The sequence below is a fragment of the Alligator mississippiensis genome, chromosome 3 (assembly GCF_030867095.1).
Source record: "Alligator mississippiensis isolate rAllMis1 chromosome 3, rAllMis1, whole genome shotgun sequence".
Classification (NCBI taxonomy): Eukaryota; Metazoa; Chordata; order Crocodylia; family Alligatoridae; genus Alligator; species Alligator mississippiensis.
The window spans coordinates 260,630,735-260,646,435 of record NC_081826.1 but is presented as its reverse complement, the minus strand read 5'-3'; the positions used below and the strand labels follow the sequence as shown (position 1 = coordinate 260,646,435).

Here is a 15,701-nt window from a genome sequence, read left to right as displayed (position 1 = left end):
CTTACTAATAACATTTGTACAAATCTTTTTTTCTATTAGAGTGTTTCTGGCTTAAGACTGACAGATACATTTTTGAAGAGAACATACGAGTATGATGATATTGCACAAGTCTGTGTAGTTTCTTCAGAAGTAAAAGAAGAAAGCTGAAGAAAAATCCTGTAATACTTCTGCTCTGGTTTTAGACCAACTTCCTACATCTTACAGCTAAATGGCAGGCAGCCGAATGTTAAAAAAAAAAAAGAACTGTACCTATCCATAAACAATGCAAGCATGTTTATTTAACTTTCTTCTCCAAGCATTTTTGGGATGTTTTAAAATATGTTTTAAAGAGATAATTATATATATATATATATTTTATCTATTATTTGACAATAAAGCCTTTAAAATAATGTCTAAGAATGGAGCTTTGTCAAGTTATAATGCAATACTATGTGGAATGTTCAGCCAGTTTAAAGATTACAAGTTATTCATGTTTTGAAATGGCTGCCATGACTGTAGAACTGTAGCCTGTAGCCTACTTGAACCTGGAGAGACTAGTCGCTAAGTGATACATTCTTGTAGTGCAAGTCTCACTTTTGCCCCTCTCTCTCAATGGCATACCTTGGACTGACTGCACTCTGCAGGTTCTCTTCTTTTTGCTTACTCACACATGCTTGTTCATCACTTTTCCCTAGACTTCTTGCTTACTGTAATACTTCATATTCCCCAATCAGTAACTCTGATCTTTATTACAGAATATATACATTAATTTGAAAAAGTTAGTTGCTGAATGTTTGATAATTACACTGGCCCTCCCCCTTCTCACTCACTCCCTGCCTCTTTTCCCCCTCCCCCCCCCCCATTATTTTTGCTGATATTTTTACATAAGTAAATGTGGAACTGTTGCAGTTGTGGGTCTTTACAGCCTTAACAAAGGCTTGCATTTACCATTCTTAGTCAAGCATTCATAAATTAGGAAATGCCAAACTAAGACGGTCAGTGTCGCATTAAATAGATGATGAAATGCCTTGATATTGAAATGCAGTTTAAATTAAAATTGCCCCCTTCCCCTTAAATCCTCTAGTACATCATGATACAATTCTTAACTTTGTGGGCCTGTGTCTTACTCAGTATTCTGAAATAACACTCACTAACAAACTTCTATTCAATATTTTTTTCTCTTTCACTGTTCTATGTGGAATCTTCTGGTATTTTTAGCCATTTTAAACTTTAGCATGTGTCTTAACTATGCGCATAGTATGACCTGAGACACAAAGCTGGACAAGTTTGGGTATGTTTTCAGAGGTGTCACAAAGCACATCCTGGCATAGCAGTAGTCACACCACCAAATCCAGTCTCTTTAGCAAAGCAAGAATAGAATTTATTAAGGCCACTAGAATTTACCAAAGTTCAGTTAACATTTAAGAATAATTTTTTTTTATCTTTTGTTCTCACAGAGGCTGAACTTTTTTCAGAAAACTTCAGCCAAAGGAAGGTCCCCAGCATGGAAGGCTTCAGCCCAAACTGGAAGAGTTGAGCAATATTAAAAGCAAGGTCTTATAATGAGACATGGCAGGGAACTTTATAGCAGCTGTTGTGAGCAGACTTGCCTATAGTAAAAAACAGGAGGAAGGTTATGCTCACTGACCTGTCACACTTCTCAACAATGTAGAAACTTAGAAAATTTGTCAAAATTGCTAGTCATACTTAATGAGTAAACTCAAGTTGAATGTTCAGCTCCTCTTAAGTCAAACTACTTGCCCAATGAGTTAAGCCAGCAGTTCCCAAACTCTTGACAGATTACGAACCACCAACTTGATACATTTTGTAAATTTTTCATTTCAACTGTAAGTACCACCAGCAAATTTTTCTCATATAATTCTAATAAATCTGTTAATGCGTACCACTGGTGGTATGCATACCACATACTGGGAACTGCTGAGTTAGGCTATAGCATTTTAGGACCAGGCCACTTCACCAGTCTCTTAGCTGCTTAGCGCTAAAAGTATTTTTTTATTCTAAGAAGTCTCAAAGAAAGCAAGTACTATCTTTTTTTAGTACTGCTTAAAATCCTTGGCTGTTTGCAGACTTTACAAAAAAAAGTGCTTTACCACAATACTTTTTTTCATTAGAAACATGCTGCTGTTACTTCAGCCTGGCTCTGCAGCGTCTGTATAGATCCGGTACTTCAGTGGGGCTTTTGACTCTTTTAGCTAAAGCTGATTTAATCAGCTGTTAGATGAAAGTTCCAAAAAGCCCCACTAAAGCATCTGATCTATGCAGATGTTGAGCAAGCCAAGTCCAGCTAATATGCTGCCTCTTCTGGGCATGCGCTCGGCTTGGTGTAGGAGAGTGCGGAATTTAGTGCCATTTGTGTGTGCATGTAGTGCTTTGTTTTTGTTTTTTTAACATCTGCAAGCAGCCATTGCAATTAGGCCAATCTATGCAAGAGGTACTATAGTATAATGAATGAAAGGGAAATGCTATCTACTCTAAGTTTCTTGTACCAATTTTTAGCAAATCATATAGTTAGTTGTTTGTCTTGTCTGGAAAATGCTTGGAAGGTTAGGTCCAGCCACTTCCTTTGAGAAGTTGCCTTGCCTGGTTCAGAGGTCAAATCAGAAAACTCCATTGACATGGCCTTCTTCCCCCTAAGGCTGCTGAATTAAGTAAATGGCATTTCACTTCCAAATAATGGTGATTTTTACATGTGTCCTTTAAAATTACTTCTTGTATGAACCAGTGTCAAACGTACCTGCCATTTTTTTGTAATGTGACTTTGTTGGTCAGAATGAAAGGCCACAACTTCTATACAGAAGTAGTCACTTATTTTCTAAAAATGCTGTTAAAACTAAAACTTTGATCTCCTTGTAACAAGATTCTCATGCTCTTTACATTCAGCCTGTAGCTGAAACTATGGTTCCAGTCCTAGTCTCTTTGCAAATTACCTCCTTTCCATAAGACATGCAGACCCAAGAAGGTAAGGTTGCCTTGCACTTCTTTTTCTTCCTCCCATTCAAATAACTAGCTTGTAGGTCCAACTGCTTGAGCTAGGGTTAAAAAAACCATACACAATACCCTATATGTCCCTTCTAAGATGCAGTTGAATACAGAATAGAATGCCCTCATGTAATGCAATGTCTAGTCTCTGTCAAGCTAAACAGAGATGGGTAAATCAAAACTATACAGAAAAACTGAAAATAACGTTAGTTTATGCCTATCTTCATACTGAGCCAACAGCTTTAAGGAGATGGAACTGTGTTAGTGTATAATTTCTGGTAGAAGATGCAGAAATGATGGACAAATCAGATGCAAGATTACTTGTATCTGCAAATAGGACAGATTTTCTTCATAAATTGCAGATACAATTCTCTTTCACCATCAACATAAATGATCAAATTTTAGGTCAACAAGGAAAGTTTTAAATGCACCCTTGACTATGGATAAATTACCTTAGTAAATGAAGTAGAAAGTGTTATCATGCAAATAATTCAGTTCTGTGCTGGAAGTGTGGTTAATATATTTAATAAAGAGAGAGGTATTTTGCCAGTAAACATAGAAGAAAACAAACATTCCTATACAAACCCATCTGAAAATTCACATCTTAACAGAATGTCAAAAAATGTATTCTTTTCTCTTCTCCAGGGATTAGCATGCAGTTTTGCTGCTGAACTAGTAAAAATACAAAACCACTTAAGTTTTAAATGCACAATTATTTATTAAATTCTGTGATAAAGTATATCGTTAATCTCAAATTAAAGCAGTACTTGTTTAGATTGTGGTTTACCACTTCGGTTTCAGTATGAATTGTTCAAAGTAAAGTGCAATTACATATTGTAAGACTCTCCTCACCCTGTGATTATGTCATATGACTTTGTGAAATAATCTAGGCTGTTTAGGACAAAATAGATTTTTGCATGAATGAACCCTTTGTTCCTAGATGCAAATGGAAACAAAGACTTTAAATGACAGCTATTCTCACTGAGGAATGTCAGTGTTGTGGGTTTTTTTAAAACTCTAAAGCTTCCTTCTGTTCATATATTAAAAAGAATAAATGTTTACAGATTGCACTGTGTCAACTGTAGCATGCTCTTGTTGGGTTAGCTAAGACCATCAGAACTACAGCAACTATTTTCGTTATGTAAACCGTGAGCTAGGAGTAAGATGGTTGCTCTTAGCTTTGTAATATGCAAAAACTGAAGTTGCCAACGAATTATAAAGTTGGCTTCAAGAGTACAGTATGTAGCTTCCCTGGTAACTGCTCCATTCCACTTCCATCAGGGCTGGCTTCCCCAGAACAAATTCATCTAGGCAACACAATATTTTGTAGATGCAGGCAGAAAGCATGAATAATTATCCAAAACAGTAGTATCCATATATGCATGAATAAAGGAGTTTTCAATGCTAATTACTTCCACAGTCATATGACCAGTTTAGTCACAGTTAAGGATTTTTATGTTCATGTTTAAATATATATATAGAGAAGAAAGCACAGCCTATACCATTAGTGCCATAAGAGAGACCCAGGGCTATCAAGATGGTTTTGGAGCTTGTGTGGCAGTAAAAATTCCTAAGCCTCCTACTATAATCCTCCTTTATCCACTCTGTCCCTCTGATTTCAGTATATCCATCTCATAGTTCAGTTTTATTTTCTTTTACTGTGCAATTTTTAATTCTCTCTAGTCTTTATCTGTCCACTTGCCTTCCTCCTGGTAAAGCTGACAAGCATATTGTGCTGGTACCAACAGCCTGCAACAAGTAGGAATGTTTTGCAGTCACAGGACTGCATCTTAGGTAAGTTTTTTGCATCTACATTGCACTCCATAATCTCCACAGGAATGTCACATACAGAAGGCAGCCTGCTTAGGCTATTGTTTTGCAGCAGAGCCATCCACATCTTCATTATCAAACAATGTACCCCTTATTATGTAAGTTTTAGAACTAAATTACTATGCAAGTATGGCAGCAACCGACAAAGCAATATTCCTATCTCCCTACTCAGCAGCCCTAGAGATCATTCTAACACAGCCTGAAAGTGATAACAATTTATATGCAGAGATTTTCATAAGTCACTTATTCTATTTACTATGTATTAATTTACAAAGGATTCACTATACATTCATGATATGTTCAAATTTGTGTGCAATGGATCTGTTTAACAGATTTATTATTGTTTACAGAACACACACAAGATTTTTCAAGCAGAATAGTTACAATGGTGTTTTTGCTACTAACTACAATATATCTTTTGAGTTCTATAAACACATGCCTTCTTTAAGTCAGGAATGCTCTTCAGTGCTCCCACTGAAAGATCTGCTCCGGACATGATTTCTCAGTTGCTCTATAAGCTCTGGATTCTGTTGCTGTATCTGTTGTGCAAACTGTTGTCCCCTGTGTTGAACAGTTTTACATAAATCAACAACTTAAAAACATCTGCTAAGCATGATTCATAAAAAAGCAGAATGCCTTGTAAGAACTGAAAGCTGATATACTTAAAATTAACCTTAAGAGAAAATCATGGAAATAAGATAATATTCATAAAATTACAGATTTTTTTTAGTTGGGTTCTCTTTTTAGTGACAACTGGGCAATAAGGTCCATGGAAATTATTTTAAAAACCTGTTTTCTATCACTGGTGAGCAGCTACCAGTAACTTACCACTGCATACCTGTACTGGGAAATGAAGCTATTTTTGAATGGCTGCACTCCTTTTTTGAAGAGAAAACCTAGTCAGCAAATAATAATAGGAACTTGTTCTTCTGGTCAAAGGTAATCTCCTGAGAGTTTCACAGAGAGATTCTGGCATCTCCCTTGTGGACATGAAGTAGCATGGTCTGCACCAGGACTATCTAATTGGCTGCCTGTAGACCACATGTGGCTCACAAGGGGTTAAAATGAAGCCCAACTGCTGCAGCAGCAACCAGGGTCTTGAGGCTCCCCCTCTGTCCTCTGGCTTTCACTACATGTCACCACCCCAGGGGGCAAGACAGGGTGGGACAGGACAGTCCATGCCAGGAAGCACTTTTGTGGCATGGTGCAGCAGTGGACTTCACAGCCAGGCAGCTGAAGGTGAGGTAGGGTAACCAGGTGTGTGGGGGTGGCCCCCATGACATGCAGACCCTGCTGGTGTGGCCTGTACAACCCCAGGTGCTTAGAAGTTGGACAGCCCTACTCTACCCTATGCTTGTAACATCCAGTTTCACACACAACTTTCATTTGACCAAGTAACACTGATCTGAATCAATCAGGGATATATCACTAAGGAGTTGAAAATAACATGTAAAAACAGATATGATACCTGCTTGCTGGAACAAGCACTTGGACAAAATCTGCTTCTTCATTTTGTCCAAGTAGCAGCAGTTTACTGGGGCTCCTTTAATTTGATGAGCATTTGGCTAGAAAGTTCACCTTCTAAGGGGAACCTTCTGCCAGAGTTATTCACACTTGCTGGTTAGAACAGGAATTAGTAAAATATACTCTTTGGCCGCACACCCAGGCCCCATCTAGATGTTACATTTATGCTGTGATTAATGGTGTTAATTATGGCATAAAAGGGAAGGGTACTACATACACATGTACCCCATTTAAAGCACTCCAAAATGGGAAATGAGCCATAACAGTGTTCATAGTATATAGCGTAGAACATGTTTATAACTGGTTTGTATAGCACCTGAAATTTAACATGTGGCCAGGGCCAATCAGCCCTGGCCTGAAGCTGCAGGGATGGGGAGCTAAAGGGCTTTCCTGCAGGGGACTTTAAACCCCATGCCCAGCATGTCTGGCTGGGCTGCGAGGCATGGGGAATCAGAGGCTCCTGGCATGGAAGCCAAAGGGCTTCACCGCAACTGGGGACTTCAAACCCCAAGGTTGGTGGAGCTCTTCCACCAGGAGCCTCTGATCCCTGAAGCCAGAGATGCTAGGCACAGGGTTTCAACAATAAGCTGATGGACAGCCCTGGGTCTTGAACTTGGCCCTGACAAACTGAGGCCAACAGTCAGCTGATTACAAGGGATCTTGGTTTTCCCTGATAAAGAGAATCACAAATTCTCTGATAAAATACCCCCAAATCCATGATTAAAATGAAAGGCCCTTCATTCCCCCCCACAGCCCCCCTGGCACCTGTCACTCCCCCTACTACAGCCCCTTAGCCCTACTAGTGCACCTCACCCTACACAGCCCTGCTGGTGCCCCCTGCCCCCCACCCATAGTCCCCTGCTGGAGGGCGCCCACAGATGCCAGGGCTATGGGGCCACAGACCCAGCTCCGAGCCCTCTGCTTCCGGGAGGAGGCAGCAGCTGCTGCTGCTGCAGTGGAGCAGAGCCCAGCTCCCCCTCACTGCGGGCTCGGGGGAAAGAGGGGTGCAGTGGGTGTGACAATGAGATCCCTGTACAGCCTAGTTCTGCCCTGCAGTGCTGGCTCTCACCCACTGGGCTGCAGAGGCCCCGGGGGAGGGCAGTAGGGCAGGAGCCTGAGCCCACACCTCAGTGGGCAGCTGGACCTTGCCCCATGCACAGATCTGGGAGCCACATTTCCCCCATGCCCCCCAGGAGTGTGTGCAGCTGCGGGGAGCTGGCCCCACCCTGCCCCCTGGACAAGCCGCCTGTAGCCCTGTCCCACTCCCTGCTGGGACCCTGCAACCAGAGTGCAGACCCATACCCCAGCCCTGCCCCAGCCCCAGCCCTACCTAACTCCCTCCCTTCCTTTGGGGGCCTCAAGCCCTCCCCACCAAGTACCTACAGGAGCTGTTCTCCAAGCTGCCTGGGGGGCATGTGCACATGGCGCTCCCTGCCTGACTGCCTTCCTCCCATTCATTCCCAGTCCTGTGCAGGCTGGAACTCTGCCAGCCTGCAGAAAGCTCATTCCAAAACTGCAAAATCTGCAGGTTTCTCTGTTAAAATGAGAAATCTGCATTTTCTTCAGGTCAAGGGAGAAATCCACATTTTTCTCGTTTTCTCAATGAGAAATGGAAAACCCAGATCCCTGCTAATTGCATGCCCAGACAGTTCCAGGTAAAATGGGCCTGGGGCTGTCCAGGCCATGACTGTCAGCCCCAGGTGCAGGGCTGCAGCACCTGGCTTTCAACTTATTGGCGCAGAAGAAGTCTGGGATTATGATTCCAGGTTTCCGTTGCACTGGCAAGTAGTAACATTTTAATTAGGATCTGACCCCCGATATTAAGATTGCACCTGTGACATGGCATTGAATGACTGTGTGCCTGTGTCTCAAGGCTAATCTGGAATTGTCTGCCACTGTAGAATCAAACTGCATGCTTGTTAAGCAGTATTTTCCATCAATTATATTATATGTGGGCTATGCTGTGTGCTGGCTTTCAGCTGGACAATCAAACTCCAACAGGTTTGATTCTTACTGTAGTTGAGCTCAACTCTTCAGTTGTTTGAAGCAACAGCTCTCCCAATTTAAATGTGAGCAGGCTAAAGGCAGATTATTTTCAGTCAGGGGCCCCCAACTTTGGAATTACTTGCATGCCCAGAACTGAAAATATGCAACTTTGAGCAGAACCTATTTATTTTCATAGCTTTTCCTCAACTAAGCAAGGCTTGAGGAAACAAGTCTTTATCTGTGGGGAGCTCAGAACTTTTAGAGTAGGCTGATGCATTGCTATTCAAAAGAAAAAAAATGTACAAGGACCTAGGCATTTCAATAGAAACTTTTAATGAATGGGTCAAAAAAGAAATTGTGCAAAAAGTGAAACAACACCATTTCATTGTTCAAACTGAATCAAGTGTGCAAAGAACATAAGCAATGAGATAATGGAAAGTAAGACCTATTTTCAGTTTTAATTTTCTAAGGTTATCAGACAAGTAAAGGGGAAAAACTAATAAGCAGCTGTCCGTTAGTACAGAGTACAGCTATAAACGCAAAGAAGTTAAAATGGTAAATACATCCAAATACTCACGCATGTATGAGGCTTGACAAGTCAGTTAGGCCACCTACACCTGCAGCAGGACCACCAATGGCATTTGACATCATCCCTGACATTCTGGAAGAGTTAACACTGCATTGGTCATCATACAAAATCATAAACTACAGTTCTTTGCTGAACTGTGGTAAAGAATGGGGGTGAGCAATACAGGAAGTTATTCTGTACTAGCTCTAATTACTGGGGTATGGCTGTAAAGTCAACAATAGCAAGAATGCGATGTAAAAGTTTTAGAAATATGTTGTTCTCTGCCTTAGTTTTGCTAACTCAGACACCAGTATCTCATTTTATATTCATACTTACAATTGTTGAACTTGAGGGTTCTGCATTAAGCTTGCTGCCTAGAACAGATAAGATGCATCTCAAGTTATAATGCAATGAGTATTTAGGTATCATTCTGGGAGACATTAGAAACATAATATACATGTGTTTTATTACAACACATTAGCAAAATTAAGATCAATAGATATACAATCCTCAACAAAACTCATTATAGAGATGATGCAACAGGGAGCCAGAGGGTTCCTGTTACTTTAAGAGAATACAGCGACCAAAATCACTGTGTGGGGCTGCAGCAGCAGGAGCACATGCTTTAATTAAAGGGGAAACTCCTGTGTGTGGCTGAGTAGCCACATGACAAAAAGGGGGTGGGGCTTCGAGGCATATAAACCCATGGCCTGAGCCACAATGGGCAGTCAGACCTTGCATGCTGAAGAGAGAGAAGCTCCTGCCAGTTCAGGCTGGTGAGGAGTTAGTGCTATAGTTCATGGCAGGTGCTCCCAGGGCAGAGAACCAGAAAGTGGGAAGGTTGCCTGGCAGTGGTATGACCACACAGAGGGGAGACTGAGTTTAAAGCAGTTACTTGATTTTTTGTTACATTTGTTTTAGACTGGAGGCCACACAGGAGTGCCTGGGAGGCACTCCAGATTTTCACTCCTATCCAGGGCAGGCTCTAACCGAGAGGGCCAGGGCCTAAGCCCCAACAGAGAGGAAGGGGCTCTCCAGCTGAGAGGTCCAAGGGCCCAAGCAGAGCAAGATGGGCCAAGGGCCAGACCAGGCTGAGACTCAGAAGATGAGCCAGAGGAAGTGGACCTAGGCTGGCAGTCAACAATGAGGGTAACCAGCAAGCTGAAGCTAAGAGGGCTGAAGCCCATACAAGCTGATGTGTGGATCTAGAGTAATATCTGCAGGGCATGTGCATGGCTGTAGGGGCAGAAGGAGGCCTGAACAGCCCTTAAGGTGGTGCTCTGAGGCACTGACGGGGCAAGAAGGGTCCCCACTTAGGGTACTGAAGAAGAGTACTGGGGGTCAGTTGAGTATGGGAGGGACTCACTGGCCAAGGCAAGATACAGCTTGCCCAGGGACCCTACGGCAGCCTCCCTTCTACAGCAAGAAATAATTCCATCAAGGCATGGCAGGCAAGAAGGGAAGATACCCCAGGGAGCTGAGGGGGGCAAGAGCCATGTGGCCACCAGGGGCATCACAGCTGCCCCTGCTACAAATGTACTTCAAGGATAAGAAGATAATATATTTCATCATACTACATTCAATGAATATCAGTTAAAATTCACTACTGCTGGCCAGGATAATTAACCATTAAAAATAGGAAGTGGGGTGGCATTAGAGACATGCAAACCCAATGCCTTGGAAATGAAAACATAAGATATCAGATACTTGAGGAATCATTCATGATTTTTAAAAAAATGAATTAAGCATTTTAAATTAATTATTTCTCAATACTAATTTTCAATCACCAAAGCTAAAGAAAGCTCAGAATCTTATCTATTACTTTCCTCAGCTTTCTGATAATAGTTCTCATCTCTAGAATCTTCCAATTAAGAATTTGGGAAGGGTCTTTAGTTTTGGGGATGCCATTATTATGATAAGTAACAATATCACAGAAACAGCAGAAGTAGTCTTCTCTGGTGCAGATGTCTTCAATTTTTGCACTGCATCTAATTTTTGTGAAGCGAGTCCTACAAAAATTTATTTTGGGAAACCATTTTAAGAACAGTCATTGAGTCACACACTTATTCCTTGATCTCACCTAGTCAACTGAATGTATGGCATTTTCATCATCATTAAACGGTTTTACCAATTATTGTTTCCTCAGAAAGCATCTCAAAGGTAAATTAGCCATTTTCTCTATTTACAGTTGGGAACACAAGATCATATTCAGTGCAACTGGATGGCAATGAAGTTGCACTTGCCTAGATCAGTACTAAGTTTGGTCCAAAAGGTTAAGGGCCTCAAAAAGGACCTTAAGTAAGTTACTCAAGGCCAGATAGGGGTCTACTGAACTCGAGGTAGATGCCAGCCAATTTCACAGATAGATCCTGGGGCCAGCAGCCATTTTTGCAGGCCAAGCACAGCACCGTGCCCCACCCCCCATATGTCTCCGACTGGCTGAAGGGTCCCAATAGTCCCACCCCTCCCCACGGATTGCCAGATGGCCCCAAACTGCCACTTCGATTATAACACATCGATTAATAGCTTCCACGGGCTTAATCCCCTGATTAATCCCACAGAAGCCATTAATCAATATGTTATTAAACACTCTAAGTGGCTGCTAATGGCTTCTGTAGGCTTGATCAGAGGATAAGCCTGCAGAAGCCATTAATGTCCACTTAAATTGCTTAGTAATGCAACTATTAATAGCTTCCATGGGTTTAATCAAGGGATTAAGCCTGCAGAAGCCATTAATTGACACATTAAGCAATCCAAGCACTCGATAAATGTGTAAAATGAAAGATCTTATGAAAATAAAGCTATGCGCAACATGATTTGTAACTAATAACAACTATATATACTTTATTAAAGGCCATTATAAAGAGAAGCTTACTGAAACAATGCTAATCTTGAGGCAGGCAGTTCACACTAGGCACATATACACCTGACGCTATATCACTGTAGCAACGCACTTCGGCGACGTAGTATTCACGGGCAAAACCCGTGATGCCACAGCTCTGTTGCTGTAGCAATGTACTCCCCCATTACAGTGCACTGCTACAGCAACATAATGCCTAAAAATAACTGTGCATGGCACAGTGCACACAGCACAGTACCAGCTCTTACTACACCATCTGTTAGTACTTCCAAAAGGAAGTACTAAATGATGGCACTAACAATAGCGCCATAGCAGCATATGTAGACATGCCTGCTAGGTATTAAATGCAAGCATGCTGCACTCAGCCACAGTTGCAAGACATTCTCTGTCTCCATGGAATGAACCCGTGCCCATACACGGAGATGGCATGCTCAGCATCCAAATTCACTGGAATGGCGAAGCATATTTTTGCCAGGGCACAGAGATGAGGAAAGCGGTCACAGAGTCCCAAAACACAAACACAAGCATTTGGCACTCTTTGACAAAGTTCATGTAAGCAGCATGTTCACTGTAATGTTCCTTCCCCCATCCCAAGATTGCTTTCAGTGGTTGAGGGTCACAACTCAGCAAAGGCACCTGGTTGGGGTCTAAAATGTGAACAGCACTAAAGAAAGGGGAGGCTGGTTATCTGAACCACGGTGGCAGTGATGGGTCATACCTGTAGTACTGGTTCAGCTTTATAGCTATTGCCTGGAACAGGTCCCTTCTGCATTGGTTTTCACAAGGATAGCTTGATCATTCCTGTGATACCCTTTGTCCCAGTTTATCAAATCCATCAGCTTGTTTTGTGTATGATGGATCACAGCCTGCCTAGCCTTCAAATCACATCAGGAGCTCCATGAACTGGGTGGCATTGTCAATCTCAAATGTTACTTGAACTTGAATGTCACCTCACCCTAAGAGATCGCAAAGCTTAAGCATGCAATGTATGCTGGGTGCAATTTCCAGCTCCTCACTCTCAAACTGCTGGTAGTGCTGCATTTGCTTGGCATGGTAACAGAGCACACTGAACCAGGAATTCCACTATGGGAGCACAGGCTCTGATACCAGTGGCCCAGTGCCATGAGTCTCCTCCCCACTTTGACTGGTGATGGAGTCCCTGTACTGGACCTTATTGCCTGTACAGTGCTTAAAGGCTTTCTTGAAAGAAGATACTAGCCTATTCACATTGGGGAACTGTGTACATCAGGTGTCACTTACTAGGGACAGAATGTGCACATTTCAGGTGACATGAACAGTGTTGGGCAGCATTCCTTGGACCACATCGGAGAAACCCTTGCACATGTACGTGGCATTAATCAGACAGGAAGACTGAGATCTTGTTAAAAATGCTAGCCATAGCTGACAATTACCTACACAATGAGACACAGTAGAAAAACTGACAAATGTAAGGTGGACCAGCTCACTGAAATACAGGCAGATCCTGGGCTGTCCACCTCCCTGGTACAAATAAAATGTGCAGCACAGTTATCTTGAGGGTTGGTGGCTTCATCAGCCACAATGGAAAAGGAATCAAAGTCTGCCAAGTCAGCCTTCATGGACTGGACATGTAAAGCAATCGCTGCAGGGAGACGGTGTTGGAACATGGAAAACTGCAAGTATTTGGCACATTTTGTTTCAGATAGTCCTTTAACTTCAGGGGATCAAGTTTCTCCAGAGGGATGTTTTTGGCCACTGTGAGAGCCTCCACAAACAAAAATGCCACCTCTTGGTTTGCAAAGCTGCTTTCCATAATCCTTTTAAACAGGGAGGACACAGTCATTTGCTTCTTGCTCTGACTTTCAGCCTCTGCAACAGCATTCCACTTCATGTGTGCCTCAGACTTCAATGACAATCTATACTGGTTTTCCTGGACACATTGAGAGTTGCACTGCAGGAAATACAGAAGATTCTGCCTTCATCTGCATGGAAGGTCCCTGCAGGATACTGTCTTGCATGGCCCAGTGCTGAAATGTATTTGGCCATCTTAGAGGATTTCTTAGTGTTCACCCCCGCTCCTCCTCAGGTGGCAGCATGTATGCGGTAGCAGCATGCCTGTGGACACATTAAAAGCTGGCACCAAAACCTTCCTGCTTCCCTGGTTGGCCCTGGACTGAGCCTAAGTCAGAGGCACAGCCTCCGATTTGCTCTCTCTCCCCACCTCTCCCTCCCACTGTGCTTCAGGATGCCAGAGCTTTTTGCCCTTCTCTGTTCTTGCAGCTTTTTTTTTTTTTTTCTACCCCTCAACAAGCCTTTTTTGCAGAACCCACCTGAAACTGGTTTCTGCAAAAATCGCAAAACATCACAATTTCAGTAAGTCCCTACAGTGACAGAAAGTAAGTAACAAAACTCAGGAGTTGCTGGCAACTAAATGCACATTCACCAGATTTGACTAGAAAGCCTCTGGAAACATTACAAAAAAATCTATTTCCTGTAGCTAGCTACATATTGAAGAGTAAGTACATTTATAACTCAAAACAGATTGGGACTCTGTACAATGCACTTGATCAATTAAGTCATATGCTGAGTTCCAGAACCACCTACTTCCTCTTGCAGACTATATGTAACCTATAAAACTGCAACAGGTGACCTTCTGGCTCTTGTCACAAGCTTGGTTATTTCACATCTTATAGCTAAGTGTTTCAGAGCTCACTGAGGACCTTCTTAGCATGCAGATATTTAAGTGTCATTTACTGTGCTCTATAGCAGAGAACAGGGTTGTCAACTATCAATAAGTTTACTGAATGTCAATTCAAAAAAAAAAAAAAAAAAAGGCTAAAATGACTCAGTAAATTCCATAAAAAAACCCATTAACTGTCAGTATAAACACTAAGCAGCTGCAGCTTCATTGAACCCCTGCAGACAGAACAGAATAGCACCACATATTGTCTAAGCAGAAATGCAACACCCTGAAGGGAGTCTTCTCTCACCCATGTATTGCTGCTGTGTCCCAGGCTGCCTGTAATACTGCTGGGTCACAGGTAGAGTTCTTTAAGGATCTGTAACAGGACAGGGGGAGAGCACAGCTGGCAGGGGTAAGACACGTGGGTGGGCTGGGTATGGCAGCATGATGCAAGGTACAGTCAGGGCATCAGGGTGTGGGGGTCTCTGGGAGAGTGGGAGAAAGATGGGGCCATGCAGTGTAAAGCCACTGCTGCAGTCAATCAGGGTTGCCAACAAAAGAGTTTTTTTACTGCAGACTTTTAATCGACAACCAAACTTTTTTACTATGGTTGATATTAAACCCCTGAATTTAAACCCAGCCCTTCTAATTGGGGCCTAGCAGAAGAGTTACATTTACATTATGTAAAACATATATCAGTAAACATGTGTCAGTAAAAAGCTTGCAGATTGTCTGTAAAAAAGAAAAAAAAAGAAAGTTCGTGTGTTGGCAACCCTAGCAGAAAACCTGTCAGTGCTGCTGAAATCTACCAGATGGAATTCTTTAAAAAAGTAGGAGGGCTTCCTTCAAATGCCATCTTGAAAGAAGACAAGGTTCTTTGGGTGAATATGCTATCTTTTATTAGACCAACTTAAAAAGTTGGAAATTTTTTTTTAGCAAGCTTATAGTTTCATAGTAGCTAGGGTCAGGAGGGACCTGAACAGATCATCTAGCCTGACCCCCTGCCACAGGCAGGAATCAATGCTGGGTTCACAAGACCCCAGACAGGTGATCATCCAACCTCCTCTTGAATTTGCCCAAGGTAGGGGCGAGGACCACCTCCCTGGGTAGTTCGTTCCAGATTTTGGCCACCCTAACTGTAAAATATTGCCTTCTGATCTCTAACCTAAACCTATTCTCCGTCAGTTTATTACCATTGTTCCTTGTCACCCCAGGTGGTGCTGGGGAGAAAAAGGCTCTGCCTATTTGCTGTTTCCCCGCGATGAGCTTGTAGGCAGCCATCAGGTCCCCCC

The 15,701-nt window shown here is 42.4% G+C and overlaps 2 protein-coding genes across 7 annotated transcripts in view; one reads left to right on the top strand and one right to left on the bottom strand.

Moving 5' to 3' along the window:
- The window catches only part of TRAPPC13 (trafficking protein particle complex subunit 13), a 41,469-nt gene extending 37,415 nt beyond the window's left edge, over positions 1–4,054 (top strand). For all 4 annotated transcript variants that reach the window (XM_014594080.3, XM_014594079.3, XM_006259065.4 and 1 more), the window contains one exon: positions 40–4,054. In XM_014594080.3, coding sequence (XP_014449566.1) covers positions 40–147 — 108 coding nt within the window. In that variant the 3' untranslated portion in view covers positions 148–4,054. The remainder of the gene's footprint in view (positions 1–39) is intronic.
- Positions 1–15,701, bottom strand: part of SGTB (small glutamine rich tetratricopeptide repeat co-chaperone beta) — a 73,080-nt gene that overhangs the window by 33,917 nt on the left and 23,462 nt on the right. For 2 of the 3 annotated variants that reach the window (XM_006259066.4, XM_059725133.1), the window contains 3 exons: positions 9,224–9,261; positions 8,897–8,980; positions 3,489–5,370 (listed from right to left, as the gene is read on the bottom strand). In XM_006259066.4, the coding sequence (XP_006259128.1) occupies positions 5,259–5,370; positions 8,897–8,980; positions 9,224–9,261 (234 nt within the window). In that variant the 3' untranslated portion in view covers positions 3,489–5,258. Of the gene's footprint in view, positions 1–3,488; positions 5,371–8,896; positions 8,981–9,223; positions 9,262–15,701 lie in introns of those variants that run through there. The other variant, XM_059725134.1, reaches the window with a different exon arrangement.